Genomic DNA, 17,360 nt, shown 5'->3' on the forward strand with positions numbered 1-17,360 from the left:
AGAGAGAGTCTTCAGTTCCCAGAGGTGTGGCCAAGCTCACTGCATTTCCCAGCTTTGCTGCATTTCCCAGCCTCCACCATCCCCAAATCAATCCTCTCCAACCCAAAACGGGCACCCCAGAGCCCTGCACCCACCCATTCACACTGCACCCTAAATCAATGGGACCCTGATCCTCCCAGCACAGCTCTGGCCCAAAAAGCCCCAGCTTGGGATTTTTGTGATGAGCACATCTGATCCATTTCTCATCACAGCTCGAGGGAGTCAAGTGGAGAAGGGAAAACAGCTCCAGTGCTGGGAAAAGGTTTTGTCTCTTTAAGAAACAACAAAGAAACTGATCAAAAATTTGCCCTCGGGTCAGTCTGAAGCAACACTTCTGTCCCTGCCAAAAATCAGGTCCCTTCTGGCTCCAGATGAGCTGAAGGAAAAGGATCTGGGGCTCCCACAGGTTGGGGTGGTGGGTCCCATCCCACCAGGCTGAGCTGGGGATGCTCAGCCCTCCCACACAATCCACCCCAAATTCCCTAATTTCCCTAATTCCTCACCCAAGAGCCCTGCTCAGACCCAGACACAGCAGCTGAGCAGTGCCACTGCCAAAAATCCAAAAATCCTCCTGTTCCTGTCTGGAGGGACCCAGCCCCGAGGCACCCCCTGCTCCTGGCACAGCACCCCGATCACCACCGGGCAGGATGGAGGGGGGGGGGGGGGGGGGGGGGGGGGGGGGAGGGCCTGGGGGGGGGGGGGGGGGGGCATTTCTTCCAGCTCATCAACAGGCTGCTGGGAGAGCAGGCAGCTTCCAAGCCCAGTCCCAGCTTGAAAAATGACCAAATTTCTTTTTATTTATTTATTTATATTTTTTTTTTTTGGCTTTGTGTTTTTAAAGGCATCTATTCATTCATGTTGCTGGTAGGTGTTTAATGCAGGTATTCAGCTCTCATCAGTCATTCCACAGCATGGGGAAGAATGAAAAAAAGTTTTCACTGCTTTTCAGGCTGCTTGGCACAGCCCACAGCATCCATCCAACACTCTTCAGCTTCTCCTGGCCCAGCAGAATATTTATGAGCCTTCAGCTGCAGGTTCAGTTGGATCCTTCAAGCTCAGGCAGCCACAGAGAGGGTCCCCCCTCTGCTGACACGAGGTTTTAGGGCTCTGCTTGGCGAGCAGAGCGGGGCTGGGCAGGAAGAGTGGGAGCAGCTCCTGTTTTGCAGGGAGCTCATGAGCCTGGCAGGACACACAGAGCACCTTTCTTCCCTTTGAGAGGCTCAGCACATCCAAACGGGAAGTCAGTGAGACACAGTAAACAGGGATATGTAACAAGGCCATTTTTTACAGCCTTTTTGGAACAGAACTCAGTTTCAAAAAGCACAGAGTAAATAAAAAGCCAGAGGACCTGAGCAGGGCAAATCAGAGTGGCTACACAGACCTTGTTCAAAAAACCCACCCAGCTAGGCAGCTCTGATAATACTGAATTATTTCTAACATATATCATGACATATGGAAGTAATTACAAGCACTGCAGCTATAAAGCCTTCAAGTGGCATGTTAAAAACCCCAAAGCCTTGTGAATAATTACCTGCACCAAATTGTCTAGGCCTGCCTCCATCTCCCCTGTACCTGGGGAAGGCTCCAAGCCAGCTGCTCCCAGTTGTCACAGCAAAGCAGCACCTACATCATCAATAAACAGGATTTGGATGGCAAATGAAGAAAAAACAACAGGATGGAGCCATGTGACAGCTCAGTCAGGTGTGGGGCATCGCAGCCATCAATCCTGGCAGTCAGGTTCACTTGTCTGCCTGGCTCCTTAATAAGAGCAGAGCAGAGCAGTGGGCAGCCCAGCCATCACTCCAATTCCATTTGCTGCCTCTCATCAGCCTCCAGGGCCCAAATCAAACCTCCAGGCGCTGCAGGGCGGGGTGGATTCCCTCTGGAGAGATGTCAATATGCTTCAAAATAAGAATCCTTAATGAGCTGGCCATTACTGCTAACTGCAAGTCTGTGCATGCAGCAACACGTTCACTCTGTGGCTGCTTCATCTCCAGAGTCCAGGAGGTTCTGGAGCAGGGAAAATGAAGATTTTTGGCAGTGTCCAGACTAGCCTTTGAGGAGGGGTGAGAGGCACCAATTTCCACCTCTCTTAATCCACAGAGATTGCAGCAGGTGCTCAGACAGCCAGGACAGAGCAGTGGGGCAGGGTTTGGGATGGTTATTGCTTCTTTCTCAGTGGTTCTCCCTTGAATTAACCCATTTTCCTTCAGCTGCAGAGACTGGGAGCAGAAATACCCTTCACAGCATCACCACAAAGCTGAGCTCAGCCAGCAGAGGAGGGACAGTGCAAGGAACTCCCAGATCCCCCCCATTTTCCTGGATAATCCCTGATCAATCCCACACTTACAAAGGTGCCTGGTACAGCTGATGCAGCCCCCACGAGGTCTCTGCTCCTGAGAGGGAGCAGCCTGCAGCAGCCTTCCCCAGAAACCTCCAAACACATCCAAGGCCCTGTCAGGAAGGATTAATTTTATCTAAGACAAATGCAAAAAAAAAAAAAAAAAAAAAGAAAACCTCACAAAACTCACAGCACCAAATATCAGCTTCACCCAAACAGGCAGGTGTTTTATTGCACTTATGTTTTTTATGCTGAAACATGAGTGAAGAGTAATTTAATTTGTATTTGACCAGAGAGTTAACAAAATTACGATTCAAACCTGATTATTGATGAAAATGCAAAGTTTAAAGATCTCAATCTCACTCACGAGAGCAGCTGTAGCACACAGTGACAGAGGACTGGAGGTAGGAAGGGGAATGGGGAGAATAGTGGGGTTCTGGGGATGGCTCAGGGAATGAACCTGAGGGCTCCTCCTCTGCTCCCATTTGCAAATTCAAATGTCCTTTGCACCCCACTCTCCCAGCTGGCTGGAAAATCCCCCTGAATGACACCCCCAGAAATCCAGTCACAGAAACAGACATCATGATCAACAAACACCGAGGGCAATCACCCTCATGCCACTTCTCAGCCCTCCAGAAAAAGCCTCAGCAGCAAAAGCAATGAGCAGAAATGAAGTTTTACTCCAGGCTCATCAAAACTCACATCCAGCAGCTCTCAGAAGAGAGCTGGGATTCAAGATTGTTTTTCCTGTTTATTTTGTTGGCCACTCTGGAAGTTCTTTGGGTCATCCCATCCTCCCAGGCACCACCAAACACCAGATTTGGGTCTCTGGAACTGAACATGAAAATAAAGCAAAATTCAGACCCCAACCTAATGGGGTGATTTGCCTCATTTATTTAATTAAGCATCATGTATTAAACTACTGTTGCAAGGCCAGTCTGGTGTCTCTGCTGAACAAACACAGGGAGGTTTTATGAGGTTGGGGGAGCTTTTAGGAGGACAGGGACGCCAGTCCATCTCTGCACAGCAGGAGCATCAATCCCTGCAACCTCCCTGGGCTGCCAACACTCCAACCTTGCAGCACACCTCCAACAGCTGCAAGGAAAAACAAATCAGCATGGAAAGGGATTAAAAAAATAACACGAGTGCCTGGATCTTCAAGTGTTTCTCTGCAGAGATGTGATTTCACCTCTGGCCTTTGAAATGCTGCTCACCTTGGGCAAAAATCTGTTCCTTATTACACACCTGCACAGCCCCACTTAATTCAGCAGGAAAGGTGGATGGCAGAGCGTTACTGGGTGTCTCAAGTCTAGCACAAGTGTCTTGTCCCCTGGCATTTCACCTGATTAATAACAACATGAGCTCTCCAGTGAGGCAGACAGCTGGTTAGCCAGTCCAGCCAGCCAGGCAAAATGTGAATTTATCATCAAAAACAACCTCTGAAGTTCCTCGTGCATCCCTGCCCCATGTCTGAGCACATCACAGCTGGCTGGATGGATTCCTACATTATTCCTCTGAAGTTTGGCCTAGAGACACTGAACTGCTCCCCCAGAGCCACAGCAGGGCTGGGGCATCCCAGGGGTGTTTGTCCCTTCTGGGGTTGGGCTCAGCCCCTTCCTCCCCATCACCTCCCCAGGCTGCCAGCACAGCAGAATTTGGGAAGAAGCCAAATTCCCAAACCCAGGAATGACCAAAAGAGCACATCAAATATGAAGGCTGGCTCCAGAGTGGTTTGGGCCCCATCCTGGCTGAGGCAGCAGCTGAGCCTCACCAGAGCATCCACTCCCATACCAGGTGATGCTCTGCAGCTCCTGTGGGCTCAGCTCCCTGCTGGTCCCCCCTCTCCCCAGAGCTGATTTTCAGAGAGTGCCACCAAACCCATGGCAATCAGTCCCCTCACACATCCCCTAAAGCCTGTGAAAGCAGCCAGGTGGGATAAGCAGAAAGCAATTTTATTAAAGACAGCAGGGCTGTAAACTCTCCTCTCTGACCAGCAAACACCAGCAAGGACAGCAAGAGCCTCCTCTCTAAACCACCCTGGCATCCTCCCTGGATCACAGCTCCCACAGAACCAGAGTTTAGGTTGGAAAAGCCCTCTAAGATCAAGTCCAACCAATAACCCAGTACTGCTAAATCTGCCACTAAACCACATCCCCAAGTGCCACATCTTTAATCCCATTCTGAGCTGCCCACAGGACAACTACAGCACCAAAATTAGCTCTGTAGGATTACAGAATTTCCTTAAAAAAAAAACAAAACCCAAATCCCAGTGCACCATCCTCAGCACATTCTAGGAAAGCTCCAGCCCTCCTCATCCACAGCTCCTGCAAGGCAGTTTGTATTTGGAAACACCAACCTGAGCAGAAAACAGTTTGATCAGTTCACAGCCTGGAAAGCCAAGAGGAAATCTCACAGCATTATTCCAGCCTGGAAAGGGGCATCAGGACGTGTTTTTATTTACTCTGGGCTGGTTTCACCACGGGAATTCCCATCCCGGTGCTTTGCCAGGATCAAGGACATCCTCACAGCAAAGCTCCCTTTGCTCCCCAAAGAGGGGCTCCAAATTTGGGAGCTCCTGGCTGTCCTCAAGCACAGCAGCCACCCCAGCACACGCGGTTGTGTCCTGCTGGGTGAAGGGGACAAACAGCCGGGGAAAAAAACTGCCTTGGAAGGAAACTCCAGCGGAAAAAAAGGGAGAGGGATTTGCTCTCTCAGCACAGAAACAGAGCTCGTGTGGGCAGTGGGGGTTATTTATCCTTGAAGGCTTCAGCGGAGTTAAACGCAGAAAGTTTCCTTTTGATTCCACCACTAGAACCTGTTGTTCTAAAATAAAAACCGACGCTCTGAAATGAACTTGTCGACACAGGGGCTGCCGGCGGGCAGGACACAAACCCCCATTTCGTTTGATTCTAATCGATTTCACTTCCCGATTCCCATGCAAATACCTGCAGCTCAGCTTGCAAAAACACCAGCGGAGCTCTTAGACCCAAAACAACCTGAGCTGATTTTACTTCTTTTTTTTTTGTTGTTCTTTTCCGTTTGTTTAAGCGTCCTTCCACCAAACCAACCAGGAACTGGAAGCACTTCCAGGGATGGAGGCCTTTTAGAGTAGCCAAGTAGCAGAGCCACGATGTCCCAGAGGACAAGGCAAGGGGAGCCGGCTGCAATTGGAGTCCCCAACCTGCGGCTCCATCACCTCCCGGCCCGCAGATGCGGCACCGGGGCTCGGACACTGCCCTGGCCTCGCTCCCTGCCCGGCCGCTTTTGGGGCAGGCTGGCAGAGCCCCGGAGGTTCGTGTGTTTTCATAAATTTATTCATTTATTTTGCTTTGAGTCTTCCCAGCCAAAGTTTCGTCCCGGCGCCCGCTCCTCCCGCACATCTCAGACGAAGCAGCGCCTCCATGAAAACCCCCAATAATCCCATCTCCTCCTCTTAGCCCTGTTATTTGCTTTTGTTTCGCCATGACTGTAAACACGAGGGGGATGTTCCCCTCCTTCCCGGGGTGTTCTCTCCCCGCCCCGGAGCCTTTCCCGAGCGGCTCCCCCGGCGCTGGAGCGGCGAGAACCGGGGGGATAAAGGCAGGGAGCGGCTGAGGGTGGGAGACAGGCGGTGTCCATCTCACCCCATCCCATTCTCCCATCCCACCAACTTGTGCCAGAGCCACGGCCGCATCCAGGCGCTCCTGGGGGTTCCCCACCCCTCCATCCATCGCTCCCGTCCTACCTGGGACATCTGCGGCCTGAAGTTGATGTCCTTGAGGTCGATGGAGCCGGGGGACAGGTTGTGGAGCAGCTGGCACAGCAGCACCCCGTCCCGCAGCGCCTGCGCCAGGTCGAAGACCACGGCCGAGGGCCAGACCACCCGGTGGTTCGGGGGCAAAACTTTGCAGTCGATCAGCCAGCGGCCGCACTGCCTCCACTCCTCCATGGCCGCGCTCTGCTCGCTGCCCCGGCCTTCCTCTTCCTCCTGCCGGCGCTCAGGGGCCGCGGGCAGCCCGAGGGGCCGCCGTGCTCTCCGCGCTGCCGCCCCGCTCCATCGCCGCCCCCGAGAGCATCGCTCCGCGCCGGGGCTGCGAGCGGGAGGAGGAGGAGGAGGAGGAGGAAGAGGAGGAGGAGGAGGAGGAAGGAGGGCGGCGCGGAGTTTTCCGGCGGAGGGCTGCCCCTGCCCCCGCCGCGGCCCCACCGCCTGGGCCGGGGTTAGGCGCGCCGCATCCTCCGGGAACAAAGCGGCGGACGGACGGACGGACGGACAGACGGACGGACGGACGGCGGGGCCGCTCCCCGCGCAATTCCGCCGCGGTGCCCTGTGGAAACTTGCAGCGCTGGGAGACCCCAGCTGCGGGGCCGAGGCGGGGAGCCGCGGTGGGTGCGAGTTTTCTCCCCGCCCCGGGCAGTGGAGCAGCCCCCGGCCCGCCCCCGGCCCGCCCCGCTGCCCCTTTGTCTGCGGGAGCGGGGGCGGGGGGCGCTTCTCAGCGCTCTGCCTCGGAGCCCGCTTCTTTTTCCCCAATATTTTTTACTTTCTCCCCACCGTTTTTTTTTCCTTTTCCTCCAATATTTTTTTCCTCTTTCCGCCTCCCGTTTTTGTTTTTTTTATTTTTCCCGGTTTTATTATTATTTTTTTCCTTCCTCCCCCACCGCCCCCTCCCTCCCTCCCTTGTCATATCCCTCGCTCCCTCCCTCCTCTGCCGCTCCTCTCCCTGTTCCGGGAGAGCCGCCCAGAGCCCCGCTGATGTTTCGCTGTCCCGGCTGGCAGAGCGGGTGCCCTGGGCAGGGTCCCCCCGGTGTCCCCAGCCCCGGGGACAGCGGCAGGAGCGGTGCCGGGGCTCCTCCGCCTCCCCCGGCACCGCACACACAGACCCCGCTTTGTCTGAGCGCTCGCTCCCACTCGGCATCCCGTGTTTGGGCTGCAAATGCTGCAGCCGAGATGTTTAACCCAAACAAGCGATCGTGTTCCTTGACTTTCAAACGGGAGGACAACTCCTATAATTAATTACCAGTGTATTTATTAAAAACCTCGACTCTCAGGCATTAACTCCTTGGCAGCAAACTCTTGAAAAATCTCTAATTTTCACCGGTGGCTTCCTTCCAAATCAGCGCGGCTTAGAGCAGCCTCTTTTTAAATCTGTTCCGAGTTTTCTTCCGAGATCCTCTCCCCAGAGTTTGCCCATTAATTTCCATCCCGGCTTTCCAGATAGCCAAAAGCGGAAGCCGGGACTGGGACGAAGGGAAGCTATTAACCTGGATGTCAAACAAATGCAACACTAATCTCTTCCAAATGGAGCCAAGCGGAGATAAAGGAGAAAGAGCAGCTCTACAGCCATGATCCTTCATTTTCAATCTAGCCGGGAGGATCTCTGCGAAGAAAACAATTGTTTAATATTCCAAGGATAGTTTGTGGGGGGTTTAAAAGAAGAAATGCTTTCATCCCGAGGTGCTGGGAGTCCGCAGCTCCCGGCTGTGCCCCCGGGCCAGGGCAGGGTACGAACAGTGCGATCCAAGAGGGAGCAGCATCCACACGCTCCGGTCTCACCATCAGGGCAGCTGCGCCCTGCCCTGGGAGGATTCACATCTCAGCCCACACTCCCCATACCCTGAGGAGCTGCTTTCTCAGAATGATTTTCTTGATCTTTTAGTTCTCGTCGAAGCGTTCCTGCCCTCCGACAGCACCCATGGGCAGGAATCACAAGGCTACTGAAGGCAGTGGAGTCGTGCCAGGGATAATTTTGGTTGACTCAGTACCGGCCTGCCCTGTGAGGTCAGGTCTGTAGATAGATGACAACAGAGGAGTTTATTATATGTGCATAATTAAACCTGCGAGCCACAGCCGAGCTTTTTTACTGAGTAATAAAAAGCGTTCTTGGCCCCTGGACACTTGGGAACAATCCCTGCAGCTGCAGAGCCCGGCTCTGCGTGGGAGGTGTTGGAGCGGGTGCGCTCCTCGCCTCCCTCTGCAGCGAGCCGAAGGGATGATGATGGCAGAGCTGTTCCTGAGAGCAGGGGAAATAAAAACAACCAAAACCTGCGCAGCCAGCCTCGGGAGGAGCTTCAATCCAGCACACGCTGGCGAGCTGTGAGTTCCAGGTTGTACAAACTGTCCTGCAAGAGGATGGGGAGCGTGGAGAGGACCCAGATGCTGTTTTCAAGGTGGACCTAAAGCTAAAAGGGAGCTTGAATAAATGAAAGAGGTTGGATTTTGTGCTGGAGCTGGTGCTCCCCTCTCCTGCCTCTTGGCACTGATGGGAATGCCAGCCAGGGAATGCCAGGCACCCAGGGAATGCCAGGGAATGCCAGGGAATGCCAGGGAATGCCAGGCAGGACACAGGCTGACACCACCCTCTGCTGGGGACCCGGCGTGGAGCTTCTCTCGGCTCGCAGACTCCGCTCCGTGTGCTTTTGTTTCATTTCCCCGCCGGGATGAGCCCGAGAGGGGGCTGGATGCACTGGGAAGATGCTGGCAGAGGGAACACGGAGCTTTCTCACCCCCAGATGTGTCAGCGTGTGCAGACAGGGAGCCCCGCAGGCAGCACCCAGAGCTCGGGTCCCAGCCTGCAGGGAATGAGGGGGACCTGGGTGGTGAAGGGGTGACAGGTCTGGAACGTCCCAAAGCTGGCTGGGGACATCCGGGAGGGAGGGAGGGAGGGAGGGAGGGAGGAAGGGAGGAAGGGAGGAAGGGAGGAAGGGAGGAAGGGAGGAAGGGAGGAAGGAAGGAAGGAAGGAAGGAAGGAAGGAAGGAAGGAAGGAAGGAAGGAAGGAAGGAAGGAAGGAAGGAAGGAAGGAAGGAAGGAAGGAAGGAAGGAAGGAAGGAAGGAAGGAAGGAAGGAAGGAAGGAAGGAAGGAAGGAAGGAAGGAAGGAAGGAAGGAAGGAAGGAAGGAAGGAAGGAAGGAAGGAAGGAAGGAAGGAAGGAAGGAAGGAAGGAAGGAAGGAAGGAAATGCACTAACATGTATGAAGACACCATACCTTACAATCAGCCCCAAAATACCTGGGACATGGCTGCATTTCCAATAAAGGTGCATTTTTTGCAATGTTTGGTGTCACTCCAGGGTTCTCTACATGCAGAGAAGCAGCCACAGTGCAGTCCCCCTGAAAATATCCCTTAAACACCAGAAGCACACCGCCAGAAAATCCTCTTTTCCCAGCCAGGCAGTGTCTGTGGATTGCCATTGCCACCTTCTGGATTATTCCAAGCGTGCAGCAGCGGGTCCGGAGCCGTGCTGCCTGCCAGGGGACGTGTCTCCAGCTGGAGCCAGGGTCCCCAGAGCAGGAGCCGGGCTGGCTGCTGGCATGGCAGCTGTCACAGCCTACGTGCCGTTTGCAACACGCCCTGAGATTTTGTGATCTCCTTTCACCGACTATTTTAGGAAAGCCGTGCAAGCCCCAGCTTGGCAAACCCACTGCTCGATTATCAGCCAGGGGGAAATCACAGGGCCACCAAAGTGTTCAGCTGCTGGCTACAGACAATAATCTCTGTCTGGCTCATCACACACCTGATCTACCTGCCCAGACAAGGTGCACCCTGCCACAGTCTCTGCAATTATCTTCTGCTAACGGGCCTGCAGTGCTGCCAGCACAGCTCCATGTCCCAGCCCTTCCCGCAGGAGACACCTCCTGGAGCCTGTCACCGTGGAAAGGAGCAGGAAAATTAACCTGGCACAGCTCCATGCAAGGCAGAAGGGATGAACTGGATTCGCCTCTGGCACTGGAGCAACGGGAGCACTCAGCCACGGGTGCTCTTTGTGCTCTGGTAAAGGATTCTGAGCCCAGGCAGCAAACAGGTGGAGCTGGCACTTCCCCGGGCATTTCCCTGGGGAAGAGTCTCATTTTGGGATGCCCCAGCTGTACTGAATGCCAGCAAACACCTATTAACAGCTCCCAGTGCCACCACTGCGCTGCTGGGACACCCTCACTAATTAATCATCCTCCACCGGGCTCCACCCCAACAGGTTTCCCATAAAAATCAGAGAGATCCGGAGTGTTCACAGCCCCAGGAGCTCGGCAAGGAGGAAAGCACCCAGGCCAGCCCCTCACTGTGGCCATGGCACAGCAGAGGAATGGCCTGAGGCAGCTCGGGGACAGCAAAGCAGAGATTGATTTCCTCGGAGGAAGGTGGGGAGGAACAAACCATTGACCGAGAAGCAGCTGGATTTCACCTCATCCCTTCCACTGCTGCTGCCTCCATGGTTTATTTGGGAAGGGTCCTGGCTCAAGGGACTCACAGGAATGGGTGGAGTGGAGGGGTCAGAGCAGTTGGAGCTTGGCAGGTTCCAATCCTTCTCCTGGCCCCTCTCAGCAGGGCACCCACCCCCCTTACCAGCTTCTGTTGGGTGATAACAGAGCCAGGAATTTTACAGACAAGGCCAAGAGAGCCTTGAAACACTTAAATCTTGTCCACTAAAGGATTTTGCACTTTGTTCTGCAGCTTCCACGAGTGGGTCAGGGCTAGCAGGAATAGCAGGAAGCAGATTAAGCAGCAGAGTCAGGATATTTCTGATAATAAACATTTTAATAGTGTAGTAGTGTGGTCTTTTTTTTTTTTTTTTTTTCTTCTTCCAGCTTCTTTGTGTTTGGCCTAAATCTCCTGGGAACCGGGAATTGCAGCATGCCTTCCCTGTGACGGAAGCAAACCACAGCCTCTTGTTTGTGTCCGTGAAGAAGGGGAGCAGCGCCTGGAGTAGCTCTGCTCGGATAAATGCATCGGGTCCTTCGCAGGAGATTAGATGGCGCTGCCTTCACAGGAGATAAGAAGATTGAGAGCTTAAATTTAGCATCATCAGGAAAAGAATAAACCCTGCAGCTCTCTTCAAATTCTGTGCTGGCCAGGGGACAGGCGGGATAAGGAGCGGCGCCGGGGCAAACAGCGGTGATGGGCGGAGGTCACGGAGGGGCTGCTCAGACCCCCCCGCTGATGGTGGCATGAGGCTGGCAGCACACAGGGGTGTCCCCTGCCTGTCCTGACCCCACGGGTGCGCGGTCATGGGAGCACAAAGGGGTACAAAGGGTGCCCGGCCCATCCCAGCACACGCGGCTGCCCCGGTGTCACCCAGCAGAAAGGAGAGTGGGCTGGAAATGCCAGCCTGCGGCAGCCGGGAGAGCCCCTCTCCCAAAGGACAGACCTGGGAGGACCCCCCAGTCCAGCCCCAGTGCTCCCAGTGCTCCCAGTATGGGCTCAGCACACGCTGGACTGGGCGTCCCTTTAAAACACCGCGCATGTGTGACATGCTGGGTGACAGCACCCTCGCACCCGCTGGGCTTCACTGCCACCCCCGGACCCACACATCCACCTCGGGGTATCCCCCTGCCATCCCCGGACCCACACATCCACCCCGGGACACCCCCCTGCCACCCCCGGACCCACACATCCACCCCGGGGTATCCCCTGCCATCCCCGGACCCACACATCCACCCCGGGGAGCCCCCCTGCCATCCCCGGACCCACACATCCACCCCGGGGTATCCCCCACCCATCCCCGGACCCACACATCCACCTCGGGGTACCCACTGCCATCTCCGGACCCACACATCCACCCCGGGGTATCCCCCACCCATCCCCGGACCCACACATCCACCTCGGGGAGCCCCCCTGCCATCCCCGGACCCACACATCCACCTCGGGGAGCCCCACTGCCATCCCCGGACCCACACATCCACCTTGGGGAGCCCCCCAGCCATCCCCGGACCCACACATCCACCTCGGGGAGCCCCCCAGCCATCCCCGGACCCCCACACCCCACTGGAGGTGCCCCCCCGGACCCCCACACCCCGCTGGGGGTGTCCCCCTGCCATCCCCACGCACCCACCCGATCTCTCCCATGCCCTGGGCCCGTCGTTGCCGCCCTCCCCGGTGCCCCCGCCCCGGCCGTGGCTCCTCCCGGGCGCATCACGGCGGGCGGAGCCTCCGCGGCCGCTCCGCCGAGCCCAGCGGAGCCGGGCCGGGCCGGGCCGGGCTCGCAGCACGGTGGGGCTGGGGCAGCGAGCGGGGGGTCAGGGGAACCTCGGGGGGAGGCGTGGGAAGGGCGGTGCGGGATCCCCGCTCGGGGAGGACGGGCCCGGGGGTCGCGGGACAGGCGCGGGGGCCGCGGAGGGTGCGCGGTGCCGCTGGAAGGGTCGGGGGGCGGGCGGGATGGGGGGACACGGAAAGGGGGACGGGCAGGGCGGGGATCCCCGCTGCCAGCCCCTGGGGTGACCCTGCCGTGCCCCGCGGGTGCCGCCGGGAGGTGCCGGGCCCCCCACCCCGCTCGGGTACCACCAGCAGGGCCGAGCAGCATCTTCTCCTGCATCCCTGGATGTGACGTGCCGGGCTCCCGGCCGAGGCCATGCACGGGCCTGGGCACCGCTGAACTCCGGCCTCTGACCTCCCCACGCCTTCTGGCTCCCTTCTCCAGGGAATTGGGCTCCTCCAGACCCGCTCAGCCTGTCCTGCCTGGCCGCAGATCCGCCGCTCGCAGCCGTGGAGATGCTTCATGCGCTGTCAACAAACGGCACGTGTGGGCCCTTGCCAGCCTGGAGCACGCAGCAGTAGCACCGCTGGATAAGCTCTCAAAAGTCCTGCCGTGGTGTTTAAGCAAGGCCAAGCTGCCTGCTGTGATTTTAGGGCCCTGCTCCCTGTCCTGAGTGGTGCCAGCAGCTCGTGGATCCCCAGAGCTGTCCCCTGGGATGTTCTCCCTTGAGCTCCGAGCAGCAGCCATCGACCTGGACAGACCCAGCGGGGTTTATTTCGGAATTGTTGGGAAGGGGCTCCTGTTGGTGGAGCTCTCCTCGGGCAGATGAGTGACACGGTGATGAACGGGAGGGTTCCCCTGCCCGAGAAAGCCTTGTCCGAGGGCTACGCCCGCCTGAGGTACAGGGACACCTCTCTGCTCATCTGGCAGCAGCAGCAGCAGAAACTGGAGTCAGCTCCCCCCAACACCTACCTGAGCCGCAGCAGGAGCATGTGGTACTCGCAGTACGGCAACGAAGCCATCCTGGTGCGGGACAAAAACAAGCTGGATGTCTCCAGGGACACGGGGCAGTCCAAGTTTTGTGCTATTATGTAATTCCCCACAGGAATTCACGCGTGGAGAGGAAGCAGAGCTGGGGGAGGTGGGTGTGCACCACCCTCTCACAGCCCTTCACAGGAAGCAGCGTTCCCAGGAGAGGCTGGGAAAGGCTGAAGTTTGATTGTTTCTGTTTGATTTTGCTGTTTATGGACTCCCATTCTGCATGGCACTGAGTGTGTACAACAAACCTCTTGCTGGGGAGCTCTCAAGCCTGTTGCTGCCCAGCATCCTGGCAGGGGCTGTGCTGGACCATGTGTTGCTTGTAAGTGTCTCGTGTGCCCTGAGAAACACCCACTGACACTTGGGCACCGGCCCCAGCCACCCTTACTGGCCAGTCCTGGTGCATTTCCAGAGCTCTGGGAATGCTGGTGGGACAGAGGCGAGTACAGATCTCTTCCCATCAAGGCTGTGGTTTTAAGAAGTTTATCTCCAAAACCATCTGGCCGTTCTTGTTCTGTTTCCCCTGTCTTCCTTTAATTGCTGCTCTGACGTGGTCTCTTCCAGCTAGGGAATGGAGAGGTTTATCGTGGGAACAGGGAGAAAATGTGTTGAGAATTTAATCTGAGCCTTCAAAACAGCTGGTAGGAAAGGTGTGCTGGAGTTTCATGCAAAGCAAAGGGCCTTCTCTGATCCCACAGCGCGGGATCATGGAAATAACGGGAGTTGTGGAGCCAGGGGAGCTGACTCCTTTCAGGCAGATCCCTGGCCCAGCTGCAGGAACAGATCCTCCAGTGAACCACCTGAAAGGGAGGGACAGGCCCAGGAAAGCAACAGCAAGAAACCCCTGTAAATACAGACATATCCTAAAGGACACAAGGAAACTCCTACACAGCACAGACCCGCTCCTGAGACGGGGAACAGAAGGAAAGAGGCCACTGGAGTTTGCTTTGCCTTCAAGTTTTAATGCATGCAGTAGCTTGGAAGGGTTTGACTTCTAGTTCAGGTTGGATTGTAGGTTTGGTGCATGTATTTTAGAAGTTGTGTCTGGGATTGTTTTGATTAACTGGAGGATTTTAGGAGGGAAAAACATGGCCTTGCTTGGGCACAGAGGCTGCTGCTTTCAGGTTTAAGTTTCTGCTGAATCCTGACTTGCTCAAGGCAAAATCACACTGAGAAACTCAGCCCAGCAAGCACCTGAATCTTTGTTAAAAACAAAACTACCACTTCCAGGGGTGCAAATGATGTGCCCAGGGTTCAGCATCAAAGTTCTTCTTCAGGGTTCTGCCCTTTCTGTCCTGCCTAGGCCATGTGTCCAACCCAGCAGTGCCTGGGCACGGGCTTAGCTCCAGGCAAATCAGTATTTGATGTCAGCTTCAGGATGGATTATTTACCTGCCTATTATTAGGCACAGTCATTACTTCTGTTCTATTTATCTAAAACCTCCCTTGCATTTTTTTCAAGCACTTTATTTATTTAATTTTTTTTAAAAAAATACATTGAAGAATCTCTTGCTCCTCTCCCGTGTGGGTGAAATGCTACAACAAACACACAGACACTCAACCTTGCTAAACTCGATGTAGTGAGCAGAACACACCTATTCTAGAGTGAAATCATAGAGGTTTGGTGTACTCAGCCCTGCTCCATAGCACTGCAAACAATAGGCAGCTCGTTGTTTTTTAAAAGCACTATTTCTGCATGCGTTGGTGTTTGATACCTTGTGTGTGTGCTCATAGATTTAAACCTGCTGGACCTCGCTGCTTTGCACTGCTCTGCACACAAATAACCCTCTTGGTTTTGTCAGGACTAGCTCTGGAGGAGAAACAATTCAGTGAAAAAATGTTTTTCAGCCGGGTGGAAGCGTTCAATGAGATTCACAAACCCAGCGAGGCTCGGGAAGGTGGCGGGGGAGCATTGCCAGGGATGTGTGACCCACCTGGGCCTCCAGGTCTTGGCTGAGTGAACAGGAGATTATTTGTTCAAACAGGCAGGAGGCTGTGCCCAGAGCTCCCCTGGGAACTGCAGGTGGATACACCTGGAGAAGCAGGAGAGGTGGGTTCCAGGCCAGCCCTGGGGAGCACGTGAACTCTGGGAGTTTAAGGAACAGCACATCCCCAAACCAGCTGTTCATTTTCTTTTCTTATAGAAAAAAGAAATCCGACACTTATTTTCTTTTGAATTTCAGTAAGGAAGATGCTTATTTTGGGTATAATCAGTCTCTTTTTGTTAACGTGGCTGGTAAACCAAAATTCAGTTATTTTGCAGAGTGTTAATTGGACTATACGAGACTAAACCCGTAAGAATGTGCATAAATTCTTTCAGGATGGAGGCTGGATGTGACAGTGCAGGAAGAAGAGGATGAGTTGTCCTTCCATCTCTGTGAATGTGACTGTAGTTTTCCATTTCTGTGTGTCACTGGTCACAGCAGGGTTGTGGAGTGGCTGCTGTGGCTGTGAGCCAGCTGTGTGATGCACTTGTTTAAACACTGTTGTAGCCTCTTTGATAAAGTGCATTAAAATGATTTGAATGCAGCTTTGTGAGTGGCTCTTCTTCCCCTGCATGTCCTCTGGCACAGGTGACAGCTTTTGGCATTCCCCGCTTGGGAGGGAGGAATTCCCTCAGTTACTGGTGGGGCTCCCAAGCCACACCTCTGCACTGGGAGCTGCAGGGGAGGCTCCTCCAGCTCCCCAAGGCCAGCAGCATTCTCAGGATAAAGAAAACCTCAAGATGTCACACTGAATCAGGGAATTAAACTGGAAAAGACCTCGGAGATTCTCACATCCAGCCTGTGACCAATCCCCACTTTGTCACCAGAGCACCGAGTGCCACATCCAGGCCTTCCTTGGACACCTCCAGGGAGGGGAACTCCAAACCTCCCTGGGCAGCCCCTGCCAGTGCCTGACAACCCTTTCCACAAAGGAATTGCTCCTCGTGTCCAACCTGAACCACCCCTGATGCAGCTTGAGGCTGTTCCCTCTTGTCCTGGCAGACACCAAACCCCACCTCACACCTTTGCTTTAGGCAGCTGTGGAGAGCAAGGTCATCCCTGAGCCTCCTTCACCTCTGGGCTGAGCCCCCTCAGCTGCTCAGCTCCTCACAGGACAGACTTTCCAGAGCCTTCCCCAGCTCTGCTCCCTTCTCTGGACTCATTCCAGCCCCTCTCACTGACCTGGCCCCAGGATTCAAGGCATGACCAGTGAGATTTGAACCTCAGTCATGTCCTGCGTGTCCTCAACCTCCTCCCAGCCTGCAGAAAAAGCTCTGCTTGCTGCCCCTAGAAATAACTCACCTGTCAACACTAAAGAAACATCCTCACTTTCCTCACAGGAGATTGTTTAGGCTGAACAGCCCTGTGGGAGTGTCACTGGTACAAGAGCAGAGTGGAAGAGGTTTGCTGAAGCCTTGGAGATGCTGGCTTGGAAAGGCAGCGAGCAGGAACAGGGTTAGGGAAAGATTAACCCTGGCTGCAGTAACCCCACCTGACACAAACCAAACAGCAAAACCAACCCAAATCCTCCCCCATAACCAAAATAGATCCTGGCCCCCACACAGCAATGCCAGGACTCTGCTGGCACAGGGACCAGCTGCTCCAGGCCCCCCTTTCCAAGCTGGGCCCTGCAGGTCACCCTGAGCTCCCAGAGCCAGCCCTGCCTGCTGGAGCAGGTGACAAAGCTCCTCTGCTTGTCCTGGTGGCTTCAGCAGCAAACCTGGCTCAAATCTCATCTCCCTTCAGCCCAACTTACCTCAACCAGGAGCAATTATCACTGAATTTAAGCCCCTGCAGACTGTAGGATACTGAGAAGAGTTCAAGCCCTTCCCTGGCTGCCCTGGGACATGGGAGCAGCTGAATTTCCCTCACCCAAAAAAGAGGATTTAAAGCAGTTTTATTCCAGGCCACGCCAGAGGCTGCCCCTACTCTGAAGGCAGTCGGCCCTTGGGGTGTGCTGTTCCCAAAACAACTTCCAAATTATCCCAGGACTCGTGGCACTAGGATTCAATGTCCTGATG

At 55.1% G+C, this 17,360-nt stretch overlaps 2 protein-coding genes across 2 annotated transcripts; one reads left to right on the forward strand and one right to left on the reverse strand.

The window, feature by feature from the left end:
- Positions 1-859: 859 nt before the first annotated feature.
- Positions 860-7,272, reverse strand: LOC131574557 (WAS/WASL-interacting protein family member 3-like). The gene is made up of 4 exons (XM_058829031.1): positions 7,051-7,272; positions 6,105-6,821; positions 2,390-2,493; positions 860-2,261 (listed from the first exon to the last, which is right to left on the reverse strand). The coding sequence occupies exons 1-4, from the start codon at positions 7,270-7,272 to the stop codon at positions 2,249-2,251; spliced, it is 1,056 nt and encodes a 351-aa protein (XP_058685014.1). The 3' UTR covers positions 860-2,248.
- Positions 7,273-12,877: 5,605 nt separating this feature from the next.
- LOC131574558 (putative uncharacterized protein BRD3OS) lies at positions 12,878-15,883 on the forward strand. Its single transcript, XM_058829032.1, has one exon. It carries the CDS (start codon positions 13,143-13,145, stop codon positions 13,410-13,412), a length of 270 nt encoding a protein of 89 aa, XP_058685015.1. The 5' UTR covers positions 12,878-13,142; the 3' UTR covers positions 13,413-15,883.
- Positions 15,884-17,360: the final 1,477 nt, after the last annotated feature.

Source organism: Poecile atricapillus, unplaced genomic scaffold (genome assembly GCF_030490865.1).
Source record: "Poecile atricapillus isolate bPoeAtr1 unplaced genomic scaffold, bPoeAtr1.hap1 scaffold_403, whole genome shotgun sequence".
NCBI lineage: Eukaryota > Metazoa > Chordata > Aves > Passeriformes > Paridae > Poecile > Poecile atricapillus.